The sequence below is a fragment of the Sciurus carolinensis genome, chromosome 2 (genome assembly GCF_902686445.1).
Source record: "Sciurus carolinensis chromosome 2, mSciCar1.2, whole genome shotgun sequence".
NCBI classification, from domain to species: domain Eukaryota; kingdom Metazoa; phylum Chordata; class Mammalia; order Rodentia; family Sciuridae; genus Sciurus; species Sciurus carolinensis.
In genome coordinates, this window is record NC_062214.1 from 174,088,397 (window position 1) to 174,110,608 (window position 22,212).

Here is a 22,212-nt window from a genome sequence, read left to right on the forward strand (position 1 = left end):
AGCCTACAGAATGAGAGAAAAATAATTGCAAATCATATGTATTGCAAGGGACTTGTATCCAGAATATATTCCAGATTCCTACAGCTCAACAATAAAAAGATAAGTAACCCAATTTCGTAAATGAACAAAGGATTTCAATAGATATTTGTGCAAAGCAGATGTAGAAATGGCAACTAGACACCTAAAAAGATGCCAGGTGCATGGTAGCACACATCTAACTCCAGCGCTAGGTGGCTGAGGCAGGAGGATCACAGGTTTGAGGCCAGCCTCAGCAACCTAACCAAGGACCTTGCCAAAAAAAAAAAAAAAAAAAAAAAATGTTTAAAGGGGCTGGGGATGTAGCTGAGTGGTAAAGGCGGCTGTGATCAAAAGACAGGTACTAAGTGTTGGTGAGTATGTAGAGAAACTGGAATCTTCATACACTGATGGCAGGAGTGAAAAAAGGTATAGCTGCTTTGAAAAGCAGTTTGGCAATTCCTCAATTAAACATACTGCTATCCTACAACCCAGCAATTCAGCACCTGTGTATATACATTTAAGAGAAATGCAAACATATGTACACATACATATGGGTGTGTGAATGTGCACAGCAGCATTCCTGGTGACAGCCAGAGTATGGAAACAACCTCTGTCAACCAGAGGGCGATGGACGAACGGTGTGGTGTGTACAGACCGTGAAGTAGTACTCAGCTACGAAGGAGAGTCAAGTGCCGACACGTGGACCTTGAAAGCATTAGGCTATGCCAGTCATCAAAGGCCACGTGATTTTTCTTTGTGTAAAAATGTCCAGAATAGGAAAATCCATAAAAACAGAAAGTAGATTAATGAGTGCCCCAGGCTGGGATTGGGGAAAGAAAAATGGGAAGTGGTTCCTGATGGGCGTGCGGTTTCTTTCTGGAATAGTGAAAATGGTCAAAAATTAGATAGCAGTTATTGACACAACTCAGAGGCTTTAAATGGGGAAACTTTTTCAAAGATGTAAAATGTATCTCAATCTTAAGGCTAATATTTAACAAGTCCAAAACAAAACACCTTCAGTGTAAGCAGTCAACTTCTTACACAGCCAAATTATTTAAGAAACACTTATTTCGTGTATCTTGCTCATAAGTTCCTCAGGCGTCTGACTTTTAGCTCCTGTGCAGTAGGTGTGCTGTAAGGCCTTAGCCGAAGAGACCTGGGTCCGAGGTTGTCCTTCGCATTTAATGCTGCCAAGGAAGGTGGTGCACTTGGAGGACAGCAGCTGTCCCTAACCCAGCCTAAAGGTGTCAGACTCCAGGGCATTTATGTTGCTTGAGTCAGCACAGAGCAAGGGGGACCATGACTACAGTTTCAGGCCCTTAAGCTTCCCAGGGTGCTCCAAATCCACAGGAGCAGCTGCGAATGGGGCCAGCGCTGCTGCCTTGTTCTCTCCCTTTGTTAATCCCTTTAATTCTGCAGCTCCTGGGCGCCCCTCCTTTTACACGGCCCTCTAGCCTGATTGTGATATGATTGAACAAGTGGTCTGGGCTTTGAAAGGTGACTCTGAGAGACACCTCAAGTGACCCAGCCCCTGGCTGACCGGGATGCTCTTGGTGTTCATTTCCATGCAGCACCAGAGGTCGTGTCTGGCTAACCCTTTCCAATCAAGCCTGGTCCCAAAAAGGAGGTAACTGCTCCCCAGATCCCTCAAATCCTGGCCTTGCTGCTGGTGTCACTAGGGACACAGCATTTCTTTGCTAAACCAAAATGGTAGGAGAAGCTTCAATCCTTTTCAGCTCTTACTGAAGAGTTTATGCTGTGGCACTTGAGTTATTAAATCATGGCTCAAGCAGCTTTGTGATGAATGGGAAAATATATAAATATATATATATAAATATTAAATACATAAATAAATACACACACATACACAGTATACAGGATTTGTATTCTGGGTGTGTATTTCCACTTTACTTTGTCATTACCTGATCAAGATGTTAGGGTTTTATTTAAAAATTCATTCATCTCTTTCACAAATCCTGGCTTTTATGAAGAGAAGAAAAAAATTAAAACATTATGAGTCACTTTTTGATCTGTATGACAACAGAGAGCACTGTGATTAAACCTTTCTAATTTCTTCCTCTCCCCAGATCAATATCAGTATGCTCAATGACATTTGTAAATACTGCTTCCTGATGGCTATGGACAAGGCTCCCAACCTGTCCCGGGGTAAACGGACGATTGCATGTAACCCTGCCTGGGTTGTGCTGCGCTTGGTGGGGAGTGGACAGAAGGGAAGCCTCTTCCCCACCCGGGGCTCTCCCCTGGTGGCTGTAGGAAGGGAGTAGCAGGAAATGGAATCTGCCCTGGTCATGGGAGTTCTGAAAGGAACAAAGCATGGTCAGATGAAGAGCAGGTTAATCCTGCTATTTCGTTTCCCTTTCAGAAAGAGCGAGGGCAGGATCGTGATATGAAGTATTTGGTTTCACATCTGTTCTAGGAATTATCCTCGGCATAAATCCATTTTTCTTTTAAGCAGACTAAGGCATCCCGGGAGCTCCTCCTCCTGCCCCCTTCCCCACCCTCCCAGTTTATTTTATAACCACAGAGCAGCTGACAGGCTCGAAGAGAGATCATCTTGTCATTGCTACCGAAGGAGGGAATCGCTAGGTCTGGGAAGTGAGAATTTCTGTGGATCAGTGGTATCATTGTTGTGCTCTGCTCTCCATGAAGGGTTTAGAATAAAAAGTAAATAGCCTACCAGCAGTGTAGGACCCAAGTGAAAATCTTCTCTTTACTGTGCTACTGTTTGTGTGTCCTTAGGCCAGTCACCAAAGCCCTGTGGGCACAGGGTCCTCAGCTGTCAAATTAGGGCCCTGTTTCCCAAAGTGTATCCATAACATACAGGCCTTCGGGCCTTCGCAGTCAGACAGCGGAGAAACGCCGATCACCCTGTGCCCCTCCCCGGCTGCTCTTCGTTTCTCTCTTGTAAAACTTCTCATCCTTTGCTTACTTGTGAATTTTCATATTCTCTAGGAAATTCCCACCTGTCCCTGGTCCCCTCCCTTCCCCCCAGGTGACCTCCTGTATGGAAGACAACCTGAACCTGAGCCTCCAGCCAGGCTGGTCATACACTGGGGGCACCCTGCTCCCAAACCTGTCCGCAGCAGCCCTGCTCCAGCCCGCACTTCTTTTTAGACCTCCACGCCAGCTACCTCTAGCATCTATCCTGGGTCACACCGGCCCTTCATCGTGGAGTCCCCAGCTGAATTTGTCATCCCCTGAGGCCTCCTCCTCCTGAGACCTCTCCCGACTCTCCTTCTGGGGTGAAGCCAGAAACCTGAGTCTTTCCAGCTCCTCTCCTCCCCCACACCTCCAAATGGTTATCAGTTATTATACTTTTCCCTTAAATAACTCTGAAATGTTACACCTGGTCTCATTCATAGCCAGCACCTTACCTGGCCCACATAATCCCCTTTCCTTTGAATTCCTACAGTGGTTTCCAGGCAATCCCTTCACCTTCAGTCTTAACCCACCTTCTCCTTCTTGCTGCTTTCAAGTGATCTTTAAAACAATGGAGACTGTGATGCTTCCCCACTGAGCAGCCTTCAAGCCTCTGTTGAGAGCGCAGACTCTTTCCAGGGTTCCCACACCATTCAAGGTCTGCTCTGTCCCTACCCATCTTGCCCACTCCTCCAACATGTACCCTTCAGTTCCAATCATTCTAGACTGTTCACCACGCTGTCTCCCACTTCCCTACTGTTGCAAAAGATATTTGCTTTCCTACAAATCCTGTCTCTTACTATCACTCCTGTAGCATCCTTACCTTGCCCTTCCTCTGGAATAGAATATTTGATTTGGTTTATTTTATTTTTACTTGCTGGACTTTACCTATAATATAAATTTCAAAAGGGACCGGGAATTACGTTATTCACCTCTGCATCAATGCTTTTCACAGCACTGGACATTTAGTAGATTTTTGGTAAATGAATATGGGATAAAAGATAAATCTTATTGCTATTATAATATTAACCATTCACCAAATAAGTCTCTGGTTAGTGTTAAGATCATCTACACAGGGTTCATACCCTGTTAATTACTGTGAATGTTTTAATAACTGCTTCTATACTTCTTTTTGTCCCTTGGACTTCTAAAAGGAAAAGGAAACTCTGCTCATTTTTGCAGTCACTTGGTATTATCCTTGGTATTTAGAGGCTATGCTACTTCACTCATGTATGATGAGGTATATGGTGAAGCTCCTGTCTTTAATAAGCTAAAGGCGTTAAGTCCAGTACTCTGACTGTGAAAAACATAAGGAGAGTTAGGTACAAATGTTCTAGGATTGACTCAGTAGCAAGCTAGAGTATATGTGCCCATATATGAATATTTTCAGAATATAGTTGTTTGCACAAATGGTGCTGGGAAAACTGGAAATCCATGTGTAATAAAATGAAATTATAGACCCCTCTCTCTCACCCTGCACAAAACTCAACTCAAAGTGGATCAAGGACCTTGGCATTAGACCAGAGACCCTGCACCTACTGCAAGCAAAGGTAGGCCCAAATCTCCACCATGTCAGCTTAGGAACCAATCTCCTCAAAAAGACTTCTAAAGCATAAGAAGTAAAATCAAGAATTAATAAGTGGGATTGTATTTAACTAAAAAGCTTCTTCATAGCAAAGGGAACAATCAAGAACATGAAAAGAGAGTATACAGAATGGGAGAAAATCTTTGCCACCTGCACCTCAGATTGAGCATTAATCTCCAGGATATATAAAGAACTCAAAAAACTGAACATTAGTGTTTTTACTTGCTGGGCTTTACCTATAATACAAATTTCTAAAGGGACCAGGAATTACATTATTCACCTCTGCATCAATGCTTTTCACAGCGCTGGACATTTAGTAGATTTTTGGTAAATGAATATAGGATAAAAGATAAATTTTATTGCTATTATAATATTAACCATTCACCAAATAAGTCTCTGGTTAGTGTTAAGATCATCTACACAGGGTTCATACCCAATACAAATAACCCAATCAATAAATGGACTGAGGAACTGAAGAGATACTTCACAGAAGAAGAAATATGAATAGTCAACAAATATATGAAAAAATGTCAACATCCCTAGCAATGAGAGAAATCCAATTAAAACTACACTGAGATTCCATCTCACTCCAGTCAGAATGGCAATCATCAAGAATACAAGTAACAATAAATGTTGGCAAGGATATGGGGAAAAAGGCATGCTTATACATTGCTGGTGGGACTGCAAATTGGTGCAGCCACTCTGGAAAGCAGTATGGAGATTCCTCAGAAAACTTGAATGGACCCACCATTTGACCCTGTTATCCCACTCCTTGGTTTATACCCAAATGACTTAAAATCAGCATACTACAGTGACAAGACCACTTCAATGTTTATAGCAGCTTAATGCACAATAGCCAAGCTATGGAACCAGCCTAGGTGCCCTTCAATCGATGAATGGATAAAGAAAATGTTGTATATATAACAATGGAATATTAACCATAAAGAAGGATGAAATTATGGCATTTGCTGATAAATGGATGGAACTGGAGACTATCATGCTCAGTGAGATAAAGCAATTTCAAAAAACCAAGGCAGAATGTTCTCTCTGATACTCAGATGCTGACTCACAATAGGTGGGGACCAAGGGGAGAGGGAAGTGGGGGTTCACCAGATTGCACAGGGAGGAATGAAGAGAAGGGAGTGGGGAATGGGAGTAGGAAAGACAGTAGAATGAATGGGACATCACTTTCCTGGGTTCATATATGAATACATGACCAGGGTAAATCCACATCATGTACAACCACAAGAATGGGAAGTTATACTCCATGTAGGTGTTTGTCAAAATACACTCTCCTGTCATGTAGAACTGAAAAGAACAAATTAAAAAAAAAATTGAAGAAAAAAGAATGTAGTTGTTTGCTTCTGTGTACTTCTCATTCGTCCTAGCACAGCCCATGTTGTAAAAAAAAAGTAAAATGTCAGTTAACAAACCTTTTATTATGTTCTTAAATTATGTTTTTATCCATAACTTCAAGGAAGAGAGATGCAGACAGCTAATACCTAAGGTGAGATGGTTGGAGTAGAAAACTCCCTGGACTTGGGCTCTCTTCCACCACCTGTTACTTAGCAGCTGTGCAATGTTACACAGGTTAGCCAACCTCTCTAGATTCAGTTTTATCATTGTAAAATAGAAATACTTTCTTTTAGAAATAATTTTTAGGGCTGGGGATATAGCTCAGTTGGTAGAGTGCTTGCCTTGCAAGCACAAGGTCCTGGGTTCAATCCTCAGCACTACTAGAAAAAAAGAATAGAAATAATTTTTAATACCGACTACATGTTAGATGCTTTGCTTACACATGAATTAAAATAGTTGCAGTGTTGTTTTCATGGGGTCACTGTGAAACCTGTTTGCGTGTGACAGTGAACTTGTTGGCCTTTTTTACTGTTAGGTGACACCTAGAGCAGTCTCAGTCTTCAGTCATCAAAGACTCGGTTACTTCTGGCAGAGAAGTACACTGATTTCATTTGTAGCAAGGTTTGAAATAAAGACATAGTTGACCTTAATCCCAGTTAATGAAAAATAAAGCCACGTCTTTGTGCAGTGTTGCAGTTAATTTCAGTTTTCTTTGTTGATAGGTGAGGTTACTGGTTGTGTTAGCTATCTATTGCTGCATAACAAATTTTACCCCAAAACTTTGTCAGCACTTGTCATCTCACAGGTTCTGTGGTCAAGGTCTCTCTCCAGGTTGCAGTCCAGCTGTCAGCCAGGAGTGTGAGTTCATCTGAGTGAAGTGGGCATCCGCTTGCATGCTCACTGGCATGATGGTTGGCAAGCCCCTTTCCACTTGGGCCTGTCAAAAGGCCACTTTTATGGAATGAATTTGTGTCCTCCCAAAATTCGTATCTCAAAGCCCCTAGCCCTCAGTACTCAGAGATGCCCCTTTAAATAAGTGATTGAGTTCAAAGTACTCTACTAGGCTGGGCCTGCATGCAATCTGATTTCTTAAGAGAAAAGGAAATGTGGACCCACAGAAACACCAGTAATGTGGGGACACAGAGAAAGAAACCACAGAAGGACACAGTGAGCAAGTGGCTATCTGGAAGCCAAGGACAAAAGCCAACCTGCAAACACCTTGATCTTGGACTTGTAGCCTCCAGAACCTATGAGAAAATGAATTGATGTTATAAGCCACTCAGGATGTGATAGTTACAGCAGCCCTTGCAAACTCATACAGCTGCCTTGTGACATGGCAGCTTGCCTCCCCTGGGCAAGCCGTCCATGAGACGGTGAGAAGGCACCCAAGGCAGAAGCCATAATCTTTTTATAACTTTTTCTGTGTTCTCTTTCTTAGAAGGGAGTCATTCAGTCCAGTTCACATTCAAGGGGAGGAGATGACTTAAGGGTGTGAATATCAGGGGGCAGGAATTACCAGAGGCCTTCTTACAGACTACCTCTCACACCAGCCTTGTTTTTTAGTTTTTTTAATAAATTAAAAATAAAGCATAAAGAGATGAACAGGTTGGAAATTTTAACACGATCAAGATTCAACCTCACCAAATACAGGGCTGCCCTGGCTGACTGAATCTATAGACCATCGTACCATTTAGGCCAAGCTTTTCTGAAGGTGAACAAGAGCATTTTATGGGCCAGACTGAAGAGATACATTGACTCCTTAAGTCTTAAGTGTAATACGGTGGTTTTCAGCCAGGGGTGGTGCATGCCACGAGAGGGTGATGGGAGGGAGGAGAGGAGTATCATAGGTTTTACAAAGTGGAGTCAAAACTCGAATACAATTTTATGTATGGAGAGTGGAAAGAAATTTATAGCTGTCATAAAACAAACTACAGAAAGTAAAACTGAACAGAATCTTTTCAGCTGTTGGAACACAGGTCAGAAGAGGTTGACAAACTACCCTAATCATTCTCATGGCTCATGGACATAAAGGGGGATAGAGGAGATAGGGTGGGAGATGGGCAGCCCTGCTCCATAATCCCCAGAGCGGAGACAGCTTAGGAAACCCCGGGGAGAGTAATAAAAATGATTAAGGGGCTGCGTGGATTAGTTTGAACGATAAATATAAAATAGCAGACATTCAGAAGCCTTTAGAGAACTTGTAGGAAGAACTTGACAAGAGATTGGTGATCGTTGAACCCAAGCTTTAGTTCAAAGGATCCAGAGGACATCTGCTTTGTGGAGATAGCAAGCTGACATCTGATTCCCCAGTAAGTACACTGGGTTCCCAATAGCTGTGGCCTCTAAAATTAGTAACATTGTCAGTTTGATTGTCTAGTCTAACCATCAGAATCTGTGTGGCTGAGCTGCCAGATCTCAACCAGAGTCAAACTTCTTTTCACCAGGGGTGCTCTTTTGTGTTTGTTTTTTAATTTTGTTTTTTAGTTGTAGATGGATACAATATCTTTATTTTATTTTTGTTTGTTTTTTTGTTACGTGGTGCCGAGGATCAAACCCAGTGCCTCACACATGCCAATCAAGCGCTCTACCACTGAGCTATGAGCCCAGCCCTCTTTTGTGTTTCTTAAGTGATGCTAATATGGGGGGGAAATCTTACCTTTTCTTTTTAGACCACTCCATCTCCAAATATTAAGTTCCAATAAATTGTCTTCTGCTGTTGGAACTCTCCAAGATGAGCCTTGTTTTAAGAGAAGAAGAAGTCATTTCCCATTATCTCCTAGTTGCAATAGCAAGATGACAGGCTGATTCTAGGGTCCGTTTCAGTAGAACCCCCATTAAAACTATGGAACAAAGCGGGCGTGTGGTTTCCACCTCCTTAGAGACATCTCCTCTCCCCGCCACCCCACTTCCGCTGGACAGTGTTTTCTTTCCTACTAAATTGCTAAACCTTCGCTACCAAAACAATGCTGTGGAACCAGAGGGGAGAGTTGCACCAGACCCACACCAAGAAGGTGTCTTGGGGTTTGCTTATTTCTATGGGCCACCTGAAGAGTTCTTGTGAAGTAAATGTTTCTGTGGAGAAGTAATTTCCAAGATGCATTATTAAATAAAAGATGCCTAAACAGAACCCAAGGTAGACATTGAGTAAAAAGGGGAGGAGGAACATGCACATACCTACGTATATATACACATGCGTATGTATATGTGCATATATCTGCATTGACTGCCCTGAGAAAGGTGTGTACACATACATACTCAAACCTAGTACCAGACAGTGTCTGTGTCTGTGGAGACCAGAGTAAGGGTGGAAGAATGCCCTCGGGTACTGTTCGGCTTTTTTAAAAAAAATCATGCATGGATTACTTTTAAACAACACAAATAGGAATATTAAGGGTCCTAGAAGAAATGAAACTGAAGTTGCTGTATATAGCCTTTAAACTCATGCTGTATTGTCTCTTACGGTGATTTGAGTTTTGTGTTTCTCTCTCCTTTTTATCATTACGGTTTGAAAAAAATCAAACTATCATGACAGCAGCCTCTTCATTGAGCACCTGCTATATCCCAGGTGCTGTACTTTTTACATAATTGTTAGTTATTCATCACAACAATCACATGAGCAATATACTTCTTACTTATTTTTCACTCGAGACTTATATATTCCTTTCTGTGATTCCTGAAAAAAATAGTTCCAAAATTAATTTTCTACCAAATGCCAACTAGTACTAGCAACTAGGTCCAGCAAAGATCTGAATGGCTACTGAGCCACAACCCCAGCCCTGAGAAGAACAGTTTAGAGAAGGAAAGGTTTATTTTGGCTCACATTTTCAGAGGTTTAAGGCCGTGGTCAACTGATTCTGAGACAGAAACATGACAGAAAAAGTATGGCAGAGGAAAGTTTCTCAGCACATGGAAGCAGGGAAGCAGAGAGAGATAGAGAGGGAGGAAGGGCCCAGCCCGGGAGAAGGTGTCTTCCTGAGAGCATGGCCCCCCGGGACCTACTTCTCCAACCATGCCCTACCTGCCTACTCAGCTTCCTTGGACCAGTAAGGAATTTGATGATCTAGTGCCAGAATGGTGAGTTTTAAACTCTGGTTTACCACCTACTAGTGAGCCATCAAATCAATTTAATGGTCACCTGTAGGCTCAGCTGTGTCTTCAGAAGCATCACACTGGTTTTTTGAACTCAGTTGTAGTGGAAATCAGCCAACAACACGGAGTTGGGACTTTGTTTCACCACCTAGAGCCCCTTAAATATGTACTAGCACACGAGGGGTCCCAATTATCAATTGCCTCGCCTCCCCGTGGAACAGAATGAAATAGAAAGAAAACAACCAGGGTCTGTGTATGATAGAGTATTGTGAGGATTCTATTTATGTCATACAGATATTTAAGCTTTTGTTCAGTGACTAAGCAAGATGTATTTTTACTGTACAGTCCAAAAAATGTTTCAGAGTCACTGTCTAGAGTCCCTTCTTTACTCCTGCTCTTCCTTAGTAGTTGAGAGTTTGCTCTTCTGATCTTTAGAACTGGCAGCCAGCACCCTGTGACCCACCAGTGCCACATCTCCTCTAGGAGGACAACCAGGCTGGATTTGTGTGTGTAATGCTGGGGATTAAACCCGGGACCTTGTGCTTGACCTGCAAGCACTCTACCAACTAAGCTATATCCCCAGCCCGAGGCTAAATTTTTATCTGACTAGAAGTTATTGTTCTAGAATAGATGAAACCCCTGCCTATCTCAGTTTGTTCTTTTGAACTCAAAACTATGTAAGACTCCATTCTTCAACCCCAAAGATTTCCTACAAAGAGCAGAAAACAGTAATCATTAGTATTATTAAAGCCAAGGTGAGAGACAGGTGAAAGGCAGAAATCAGATTAAAGCCTGTTGCATTGTTTACTGTGACACTCCATTACCAGAGCTCTCTGCAAACTAATCTTCTTAAGAAAGTAGTTTTCATAAAATAAGTCATTTCCTTATAATGATTAATTTCTTTTGTAAATCTAGATCTTATATATTGACCAAATATAATAGATATGTGGATTATGCTTCAAAACTACCATGGTTCTTAGATCACAGAATGAGATCCCAAGAACTTTGATCTAGATCAGCCTTGCAATTTTTAAATTTTCATTACGTGTAGTTATTAAATATCCTCATGCAAAAAAGCTGTCAAACATAGATGGTCTGTCCTTAGAATAGTCGCTATCTATATAGTTAGAAAAAGAAAACACGTTTCAGCTGGGTGGAATGGTGTAAGCCAGCTGTTTGGGAGGCAAGAAAATGGCAAGTTCAAAGCCCCACTGGGCACCCTGTCTCAAAACAAAAATTTTTTAAAGTCTGGGGGTGTAGTTCAGTGACAGAGGACTTGCCTAGCATTCATAGGCCCTGAGTTTAATCTCCAGCATGGGAAAAAGAAAAATTTTTTAATTTTTGAAAAGTTGACCTCCCTGTGTTCCATTATATAATTTTATCTTGCCCATTCACTGGTTTGTTGTAATAAGAAAATGAACCAGAATAGGGGAAATGTAGTTTTTTAAGTTTGTAAGAGTTAAATATGTTTTCAGAAATAGGTTATATGCATTTTTCTTAGAAGAATTAGCTTATTGTGTAAAAACCACAACAGAATTCCTTAAAATAGCATTTTATTAAAATTAGCAACACTCATTTGCAAAATAGAAAGCTGGAATCTTGAACTCAGTTGATTTTGACATCACGCCTTGAAAAGACCGGTGAGCCATGCTCCAAGGTGCTGCTGTGGTCAGCAACTCCCTACCCCGAAGCTGCATTTCAGAGTCACCCAGGGGCTGCCTTTGCTCTGAACAAACCCCTTGCAGCTGTGCCCGGCGCCTTTGTGTCACCCGGGCAGGGTTTTGTGAAATGCATCCGATGTTCTTGTCCCTGTGTTGTTCATTCCTACATACTGGAGCGGTGCCCAGGAAGGTGAGAGGCCAGCAGGTTGGCCCTCACTCCCCAGCTGTCCCTTTCTACTAATGTCACTTAGGATAAAAATAAATTGCTTCATTCACTTCCTTTCTCATCAAACCAGAATGTCACCAGAAGAGACTACCAGGGCCTTCTGTGGGGAAAGCCTTAGAGACAATTTTGAGCAACAAAAGTCTTTGCATTTAGGTTAACTTTAAAAATCAAGTTGTTTTGTTTATGCAATATTGGGTTTAAACCCAGAGCCTTGTGCATACTAGGCAAGCGCTCTGCTAGTGAGCTACATCCCCAACCCTTTTTATTTTTTATTTTGACACAGGGTCTCCTTAAGTTGCCAGGCAGGCATTGAACATGTGATCCCCCTGCGTTAGCCTCCCAAGCATGGGTCACCATGCCCATCTAAAATAAATTTTTTAAAAAATTTCTTATTTACTTAAAAGGAGGGATAAAAATAATTCTAGCTGTATGTTCATAAGGTTTGAGGGCCTGGACCTTTACTGGCATGGTGGTCATGGTGAAATCTCTACCTTTTCTGAACAGGAAAAGCTGTGAGTGGGATGAGCTCATGACAATTGTCTTCCCTTCCCTTCCACAGTATGGATTGGCAGTTGTCACACCAGTGACACAAACATTGTGTGCACTGTTAGAGGTCTTTTGCTGCCCATGTGCCAGCACTGCTATTGATCGTTTCCCATGTCTGTCAATCAACTGTTTACCAAGCAGCTCCTGTTCACATGTACACAGCAAAAGACTGGTGCTCCAGGTCTTGTGAAAATTGAAAGAGGTGGTCTCTGCACTTGAAAGAGTGTGGCAGGGGAACTAAGTGACACAGGCAAGACAAATCTTTCCCACTGTCCCTCCAAAAGTGGGGAAAAAAAAAAAAAACCCAAAACAATGACTTTGATCATTTTGAAGAGTCTTCTCCACCTTTCCTCTCAGGGCACTTCCTCTTCCTGTTGAGTGTGAAGTGTGAATCTGCTCATCCCTCACAGGCCTCCATTTTGAGGTGATTCTCATGGTGTAGTTCACCTTGGCAAAATGTTGATCACAGTGTCTAAAATTAGTTTCACTCACTGTGGCCCTAAATACAAGCCAGGTGTTAAGAGAACAGCAGCAGGCTAGAAGAAAAACTGAGTTTATTGGACTCTGATATTTGCCAAACTGGTATAATGTATTTTATAGGTCCTTTAAGATTTTTCATGGTAATTCAGAATATATTTTTATGTTTGTGTTGCTTGTTGACTTTAGAACTAATGTAATAAGATGTAATTCCATATATTTGATAAATACAACTCAGCTTATCAAAGACTAGTATTCATATACATCTGACCAAAAACAAAAGAATGAATGAATTTCCAGGTAGGGCTTGTAAGGAAAAAATGAAGAAGATGGGTAACTTCAGTGCCTGGTATTTTGAAGACCTACAAAGAGAAAGAGAGAGAGAGAGAGAGAGAGAAGGCACACACACCAGTCTACCATCATGGCCTTGGAGGCCACCATGGGAGAAAGGCTGTATGTGAGACATTGTTTTATATTTGTTTTTTCTCTTATAAGCCCCATCACTGAATTATCAGGCAAGGGAGGGGATGGAAGTGACTCTGGACCAGAATTACCACAGGGTGTGAGGAACAGCAGATAAACCCAATGTGTGGAGTCAAATGGGAGACCCCTCACCTAAGGCTAGGCTCCCAAAGGCTGGGCTACCATCTTCACATAAAAGTCAACTAGGAATGAAGCCTCCCTTTCACCCCATTTTACTATAAGAAAATAACCTTAACCTGTCTTGAACCTTGGTGCCCAGTGGAGAGATTAGGAGACCCACCTGTGATAATTTGTAACCACAGGTTGGCCTTCATGTAGCCTGGGGTATGAATTCATGTTCTCTAGATATCCTGAAACACTTCAGACTAAAATTTTAGTTTAAGGTGGTCCCAAGATAACAGGAGACCCAGGCATCTAGTAGAATCAAATGCATATTTTATCTGGAGGAATCCTTCAACCCAAACGTCACATAATTCCCACAGGTTCTAAGGAATGTGAGGTTATACTTCTAAGATCACAAAACAAATAAGGAAATAACACTCATGAGTCAGCAGAAATGACAGATAACAATATTGAACTTGCAAAGACTAAGATACTAAAATTATCAAATAATGCAAAATTAATTTTATCATGTACTAGAGAAATTATAATACAAATATGAGTAAAACTAAGAGATTAAGATTATGACCATGCATATTTTTTAAAAAACTAAGTAACTTTCAGAATTGAAAAATACAATAATTATTATAGTTGATGGACCTAACTGCAGATTAGACTCAGCTGAAGAGAGATTTAACAAACTCAAAAATATAATTAAAGAAAGTGTAACACAATCTGACGGGGAGGCAAAAAACCAATTGAGGCCCAATTTCTATCTAATTGGAGTTCTGGAAAGAAAAGATGGGAAAGGGGCAATATTTGAAAAGATAATGACTAAAAACTTCCCAAAACATACTTATTGCAGTGAATCACAAAAATCCACACTCAGACACATCATCCTGGAACTTTAGAACACTAAAGCCAAATTATGTCAGAGCAGATAGAGAAAGCAGGAGGATCCGCAAGGGGTTTGCCTCTGATTGACAGCTAACTTCACAAGAGCAAGAGTAGAAAGGAAAATGTCATGGCATGTGTCATTACCAAACCAGAACTGTGTTTGTAGCAGAAATACCCTTCAGGAGTGAGGATGAAATATATTTTGTAACATATAAGGTTCAAAGGAATTTGCCACCAGTAGGCCGTCACCAAAGCTGAGTCTGAAGAGCATATCTCAGTTAGAAAACAGTGATACCAGAAGAAAGGTCTGATGCAGACGGAAGTACGAGCAAAGAATGTGGGAAGATATGGACAATAAAATGATGATAACGTTCTCATGGATTAGAAGAATGAGGAAGTATAATCATCCAAATAATGCCATGAAAATCCGGAGGAGGAATGACCAGAGTTAAGTAGTCTCACGTGGTATTGTACAATGGAAGGGTAAAGATGCTGACCTCAACTTTACATGGTTTATACAACCGCTAAAATGAATAGAGTAGCTATTTCCCAAAGTGACCTAGTTTCCGGAGACTATTAGTTGTTTTTTTTGAAATTGACAGAGTGATTCTAAAATTTATATGGAAGTAGGGTGATATATGTGACTTGCCCTAACTGAATGAGAAGAATCAGAATGGCACCTATCCAGAATACAAGCAACAATAAGTGCTGGTGAGGATGTGGGGAAAAGGCACACTCGTACATGGCTGGTAGGACTGCAAATTGGTGCAGCCACTCTGGAAAGCAGTGTGGAGATTCCTCAGAAAACTTGGAATGGACCCACTATTTAATCCAGTTATCCCACTCCTTGGTTTATACCCAAAGGACTTAAAATCAGCACACTACAGTGACGCAGCCACATCAATGTTTATAGCAGCTCAATTCACAATAGCCAAGCTATGGAACCAGCCTAGGTTCCATAGATGAATGGCTAAAGAAAATGTGGTACATATACACAACAGAATATTAGCCATAAAAAAGAATGACTTTATTATGACTTTTGTCGGTAAGTGGATGGAACTGGAGACTATCATGCTAAGTGAAATAAGCTAGTCCCAAAAAACCAAAGGTCAAATGTTCTCTTTGATATGTGGATGCTAACACACAACAAGGGGAGAGGGGAAGAATTGAAGTTCATGGATTAGACCAAGGGGAATGATGGGAAAGGAGTGGGGATGGGAATAGGAAAGACAGTAGGAAGAACTACTGTCTTCTTTAAAAACTATAAATAAATAGAAAATAAAGTAGAGGAAAGGGAACAAGGAGGAGGGGAGGGAAAAGGGAAGTAATGGGGATGGAATTAGAGCAAATTATATTCTGTGCTTGTATAATAATATCAAAATGAACTGTAATATTATATATAAAATGAACTAATAAAAAATCTAAAATTCTTTAAAAAAGAATTGTCAAGCTAAAATACTTAAGGGAGTGTGATGTTGGCATAAAATAGAAATCTAAATCTAATCTCCTAAATGGAAGCAATATGTGACTGAGAGGTGTTACAGTTAAAGGAGGAACAGACAGATTTTTCAGTGAATAATGTTAGGACAATTAGTAATTATATAGGAAAAGTGAAATTAGTCCTGTGCTTTACACAGTATATATAATCTCAGGTTGGATTAAAGACTTAAGTGTGTGAAAAAGCAAAAGTATAAATCTTTTAGAAGACATTATAGTACAGAATCTTTATTACCACAGTATAATGAAAGTATTTTTTAAATTATACCCCGAAAGTGCAGACGATAAAGGTAAAAATTGACAAATTCAACTTCATTAAAATTAAGACCATCTAAGATACCACAAAGATATTGTGGATTTTTCCCCTTAAGTCTGTATCCCTTCAGGTCACATTCTGAAATATTTAATAATATATGATCTTGCATCTGCTTTGAAATTGCTCCAGAAAACAATGTAAAGAGAATGATGAAACAAAAAGGGTAGAATGTTAGCCAGTTGCAAAGGTGGGCCCTCCACCAAAGGCCAGGAGAGGCTCACAGCTGGAGGCCAGTCTAAGCAGATCAAGACCCTCAGAGCTGGATGGGAACATGGAAATGTATTATGCTCTTCTCTCTTCTATGTGTATATTTGAAATTTTATATTTTAAAAAATGTTTTTTTAAGTGACCATCCTAGGTTTATTGTAATGTCCAGATTGTACAAAAGTCTAAACATTTTTTTTAATATCATTTTCTAGCCCAGCACAGTGGCACATGCCTATAATCCCGGAAATTTAGAGCAGGAGGATCACAGGTTCAGGGCCAGCCTGAGCAACTTAACAAGACGCAGTCTCAAAATTTTAAAAATATGTTAAATGGGCTCAGTATGTAGCTTGAGGGTAGAGCCTCCCTGGGTTCAATCCCAGTATTACACACACAAAAAAATGTCTTCTGAAGAGACTGCTTGTTAAGTATATATTTAAATACAATCTGAGTAGGACTTGCCTTACAAATTAATAAATCATAAAACAATATTTTGAAAATACTGTAAAGAGAATGAAGAGACATAGAACCAAAAGATCAGTACAGATATTAAGCAAAGAACCCCTGCGAGTCAATAAGGAGGTTCTTAGAGATGGTATCGAAAGCCTTGTCAAGCCAGGTGCAGGCCTGTAATCCCAGCACCTGGGGAGGCTGAGGCAGAAGGATCTGAAGTTCAAAGCCAGCCTCAGCAAAAGTGAGGTGCTAAGCAACTCAGTCAGAACCTGTCTCCAAATAAAATACAAGATAGGGCTGGGGATGTGGCTCAGTGGTCGAGTGCCCCTGAGTTCAATCCCCAGTACCTCCCCCTCAAATGAAGCATTGTCAACAGAATAAAAAAGACAAACCAGTCATCATCAAAAGTTTAAGTCTGTGCTTCAAAGGAAGTGAAACAACAACAGAATGGGAGAAAATAGGTACAAATCATGTATGTGACAATCATGAATGCATGACATTAGAGTACTTGCACAATTCAATAACAAAAGACAACTCAGTTTTTTAAATAGTAAAGGATCTGAACAGATGTTTATCCAAAGAAGACATACGATGCCAGTAAGCACATGAAAAGATTCTCAATATCATTAGCCACTGGGGAAATGCAGATCAAAACCACAGCAGGATACACTTCACACCGGCTAGGATGACCATAATCAAAAAGAGACGATAACAAATATCAGAGATATAAAATGGTGCTTTTGAAAAGTTCAGCATTTCTTCAGATAGTTAAACATAGACCCAGCCAGCAATTAGTTTCACTCCTAGACCTATACTCAAAAGAAATGAAAACATGTTCAAACAAAAACTTGAACATAAGTGTAGCAGCATAATTAATAATAGGTAAGAGGTAGAAACAACCCATAACTGATGAATGGATACATAAAATGTAGCATATATGCACAACAGAATATTATTCAACCATAAAAAGGAATAGAGTATGAATGTTTATTAAAGTGTGGAGCCCCTTTAAAACATATGCAAGCTAGGCATGTTGATGTACACCTGTATTCCCAGCAGCTCAGGAGGCTATGGCAGGAAGATCTCAAGTTCAAAGCCAGCTTCAGCTTAACGAGGCCCTAAGCAACTTAGCGAGACCCTGTCAATAAATAAAAAATAGAAAGGGCTGGGGATGTGGCTCAGTGGTTAAGTGCCCCTGTGTTCAAACCCTGGTACCAAAAAAAAAAAAAAAAAAAAAAATATTAGGAGAAGAGAAAGCTGGTAGTTACAAAGAACTGTATGTCGTATGATTCCATTTATATAAAATGTCCAGAATAGGCAAATTCTACACAGACAGAAAGTAGATAAGTGGTTACCTAGGTCTGGGGCATGAGAAGTACAGGGGGTGATGGCTGAGAGATCCGGGTTTCTTCGAGGGTAAAGAGATGTTCTAAACCTGTGATGAAGGTACAACTCTAAAGTATGGCAGAAGCTGTTGAATTGTACACATTAAGTAAGCACATTTTATGATATGTGAATTCTCTCAATAAAGCTGTTTTTTAAAAAGCAATAACAACTCAATAGGAAAATAAGCAAAAGGCACATGCAGGCATGTCACAGAGGAAACATGTATGCATGGTAGACACTTGAAAAGATGCTCAGCCTCGTTCCTAGCAGGAAAACAGCTAAACGCAGTACAATATGGAAACTCATTTGAGTGACCAAAACATTTATATTGAGGCAGGGCCATTTCTCAGAGAAGTGGGGGAAGCTCATCCCCTGTCCCAGAGAGTGTGAACTGTCGTGAAGAAGCAACTATTTATGACCCTGAAATTCCTCTCCTTCTATGCACCCAAAGATGTTTTCCCAGTGGCTCACTGGGCCACATGTAAAGAGTCACAGAAGTGCTAAAACCCAAACTCACTAAAACCTAGAGACACAAATATATGTGGTAATCAAACATTTTTTTTAAAACATACGGGAAGGATAGTGGGAATGGGAAAGAACAGAGAGGGTCCAGCAGGGATGTGGGGGAGCAATATTCCTTTCCTAAAACTCGGTGGTGGGTACATTCGGGGACATAGGGACCGGAGTGGAACAACAAAGTATCATCTGACAGCCTAACATTGAGGGGAAATTTAGAATATCTCAAAAGCATACATGGAACCATTTTTCCATGTAGTTCCAAATGCTAATGCTGACTGAGATTCTAGAAAAGAGAAACATATTTGAAAATCAAGAGGGTTTATTTACTGATGGATTGTGTTGCCCAGGTTATGGGTCTGGTGGTAAGCTCCTTTGACCCAGCTACTTGGGAGGCTGAGGCAGGAGGATCGCTTGAGCCCAGCAGGTTCTAGACCAGCATGGACAACATAATTAGGCCTGGACTCTTTTTTTGTTGTTTTGTTTTTTGTAGTAGTAAATGGACACAATATCTTTATTTATTTTCTTATGTGGTGCTAAGAATCGAAGCCAGTGCTAGGCAAGCACTCTACCACTGAGCTACAACCCCCACCCCATGGACTCTTAAAAATAAATAGATGGATAAACTAAAATACAGTTTTTATCCAAGAGAATGAGAAACACAAAGCCAAGAAAACTACCAACAAAGCAGCAGCAGCAGCAAAACACAGACATTTTAGGAAGGTTTCCAGCAAAAGTGTTTTAAGTTTTATTCTTCCAGGGAACTTCACTTATTGAGGCCAGCACTTCTTCTTTCTTCAGTGACAATAAGTAAGCCACCCATTGCTATGAAGATGTAAAACTGCTCTCTCCCTCCGTCACTCAGTGGTTGACATTCTCTTTCCAGATCCTGCTCACACTAACAGATGAACCACGGAAGCACAGAGGAAGAACCTGCCCACTGCTCCTGGGCACGTGGCTGAGGGTGAAGCATCCGCCAGTGCTGCCAGGGGTCCATAGTATTTTTTTGCTGCCTCAGAGTCCCCAAGGCCTTCAAGCAGAAGTAGCAGTAGATGGTTGCCATCAGCCAAGCCAGACGCTGGGACGACAGAACAGAACCTCTGGGTTTGGGTGGAACTTGGCAGTGGGGACATCCAACTGATGCAGTCTCTATTCGTCCGAGCACACGTGTATCTTCACCTTCCCTTCACCCCCTCCCCAGCCTACTCAGGTCTCCTCTGTCCCTTTCCTGCTGCCGCACAGAGATGATATAAAAGAGGCTCTTTGGCTATTTGGATCTCGCTTCCTCTTCTTTTCCAGATTGCAGTATTAGCTCTGTTTTCTTTGTACAAGCTTAAAACTCCAATATAATCATCTACCAGAGTTGTTCTGCTCTTTTCGAGGGCCTGGGGGAAGGGAGCGCACATCACCATTTTCCCAGAGCGTGGAAGCTAGTTGGCGCGCTGTTTACATGAGCCAGGGTAAAGGCACCCTTTGGAATTACTGATTTCTAAGATTAATAAATTAATTCTATTTTTATTTTCTTTTTTTTTTATTTACTAATCCCCAACAACCAGTATTCACAATCAAGATTGAAATAGAACCAACTTTTCATTTTATTCCATTGCTGGACAATTTTTTCAACTTCATGTTGGAAATGTCAACTTTCAAGAAATTGTGTTTCTGCAGATGTTGGGTCCAGGCTGTTCCCCGAGGGCAGCTCCTGCACCTGGGGAGCTGGTCTGTAGATTCTCCACAGTCGCCTGCAGCAGGAGGCTCGCCCTTGTGGTCCTCCAGTGGTGTGTGACTGTTCAGTTGCCCATCACCTCCCTGAAAGTCCACATCAGTGGTGCAGCTCAGCCCTGAGCCGTTTGCATTTGACCCTCTAATGTCCTGCTTACTCCCTAGGTCCTCGCTCTGGCTTCTGCTGGAGAAAAGGCTGAGGGCTGGGCCACAGAGCCCATGGAGCCTTGACCTCACTGTCCTGGGGAACTGCTGGGGAGAATCCAGAATCTGGGGCTTCTGCAAGGTCCTATAGACTCAGCATTGAAATCCAAAGAGAAAAGTGACATACAGAGATTAAAAGGGACTTTACTGCCTTCTCAGTGACTAAAAACAGGCTTGGGCACATTGAAGCACTGTACTTATGAAGGTTGAGGTCTCATTCCACATGTTCCTGGGACTCCTGGATGATGGTTCGAGAACCATCCTGATTGTGCTCACTTGGTTGTGAGTTGGTTAAGAGACAAATTAGAATTCCTCCCTCCATAATCCTCTGCTGATGCATAGAGCTGAGAAATAAGGGGTTTGGAGAAACTCACCAAATGAATCTTGCGGAAAGGGGTAAGAGGGTATGAGTCTAATAAAAGAACTCTCAGAGCAACAATAACGCTTGGAATTGCCTAGGTAACTAATCAGACTTAAATCCTCAAGTTAATATCTTTCTTCATTTGCTGTGTGCTGACCAGGTGCTAAGACCAGCCTCCTGAGCTCTCCCTCCTATACCTAAGTGCTCTCGTTTTTATTGGTTCTGGACTTGTCTTGGTAACAAATCGGATTACTGAAGCCTTCCTCCAATAGAGGTGTCATTTTCAATATCACTCTACCCTTCCCCAAAATCAGCTTGTATTTTTGGAGACATTGATCCAAGTGTCTGCAGTGCCTCTAAGTGACAATGTAGAAAGGCGGGGCTGGAGTTCAGACCCCTGCCCATATTCGTATCAGCCGCTTAATGCAGGAGTAGCACTCTAACATACAAAGAATATTTTGGCCGGGCGCAGTGGCACATGCCTATAATTCCAGCTACTTGGGAAGCTGAGGCAGGAAGATCTCAAGTTCAAGACCAGCCTCAGCAACTTAGCAAGACCCTGACTTAAAATAAAAAGGGTCAGGGATATAATTCAGTGGTAAAGTGCCCCTGAGTTCAATCCCTAGTACCCCAAAATAAAAACATTTGGAATTGCATTATGCTCTGTTTTCTTTGGGATACTTCAGGAAACACATCTAGTTGCCTTTGGTTCATTAGGATGGACCACCAGCTGTTCTAATGGTGTCCTGTAAGGTGGGATAAAAAGAAAGGTTTAATCTAAGGCCAAGAACTTATTGCCTTTTTCCTTAGTGAAACCCCAAGTAAGGCCCAGTAATGTCGGTTGCAATGCACACTTTGCAGAATGCAGTTCTTAGGCATCCTGGGCCCTGCCCCATTCATAAAGCAGCTCTAGAGGGGCAGCCTGGAATCGGACATTTTCCCCAAACTCGAAGGTGACCCTCAGGCTTGCTGAAATTTGAGGATGGCTGCCACAGTGAATACACACTGACACTTGGGATAACAACAGCTACAGCTAAGGTACTGGCATCCTGTGCCACCCTCTCTACCTGCTGGCTCCGGAGGTGAGATGGAGTTCACTCCCAGTCAGGATTTTAGGGCAGGAACATAGCATAGCCCCTCTGAAGGACATGGAAGACACAGGATGAAGACAGACGC

At 41.5% G+C, this 22,212-nt stretch overlaps 1 protein-coding gene across 18 annotated transcripts in view; it reads left to right on the plus strand.

Annotated features, from left to right (window-relative positions):
• The window catches only part of Ttll5 (tubulin tyrosine ligase like 5), a 266,244-nt gene that overhangs the window by 242,156 nt on the left and 1,876 nt on the right, over positions 1 to 22,212 (plus strand). For 16 of the 18 annotated variants that reach the window (XR_007107155.1, XM_047540831.1, XM_047540818.1 and 13 more), the window contains one exon: positions 19,636 to 20,267. The exons of the other annotated variants lie outside the window; for them this stretch is intronic. Coding sequence is in view for 14 of the 16 variants with exons in the window: in XM_047540818.1 (XP_047396774.1) it covers positions 19,636 to 19,658 (23 nt within the window). In the remaining 2 variants the exon portion in view is untranslated. Of the gene's footprint in view, positions 1 to 19,635; positions 20,268 to 22,212 lie in introns of those variants that run through there. 18 annotated transcript variants of the gene reach the window in all.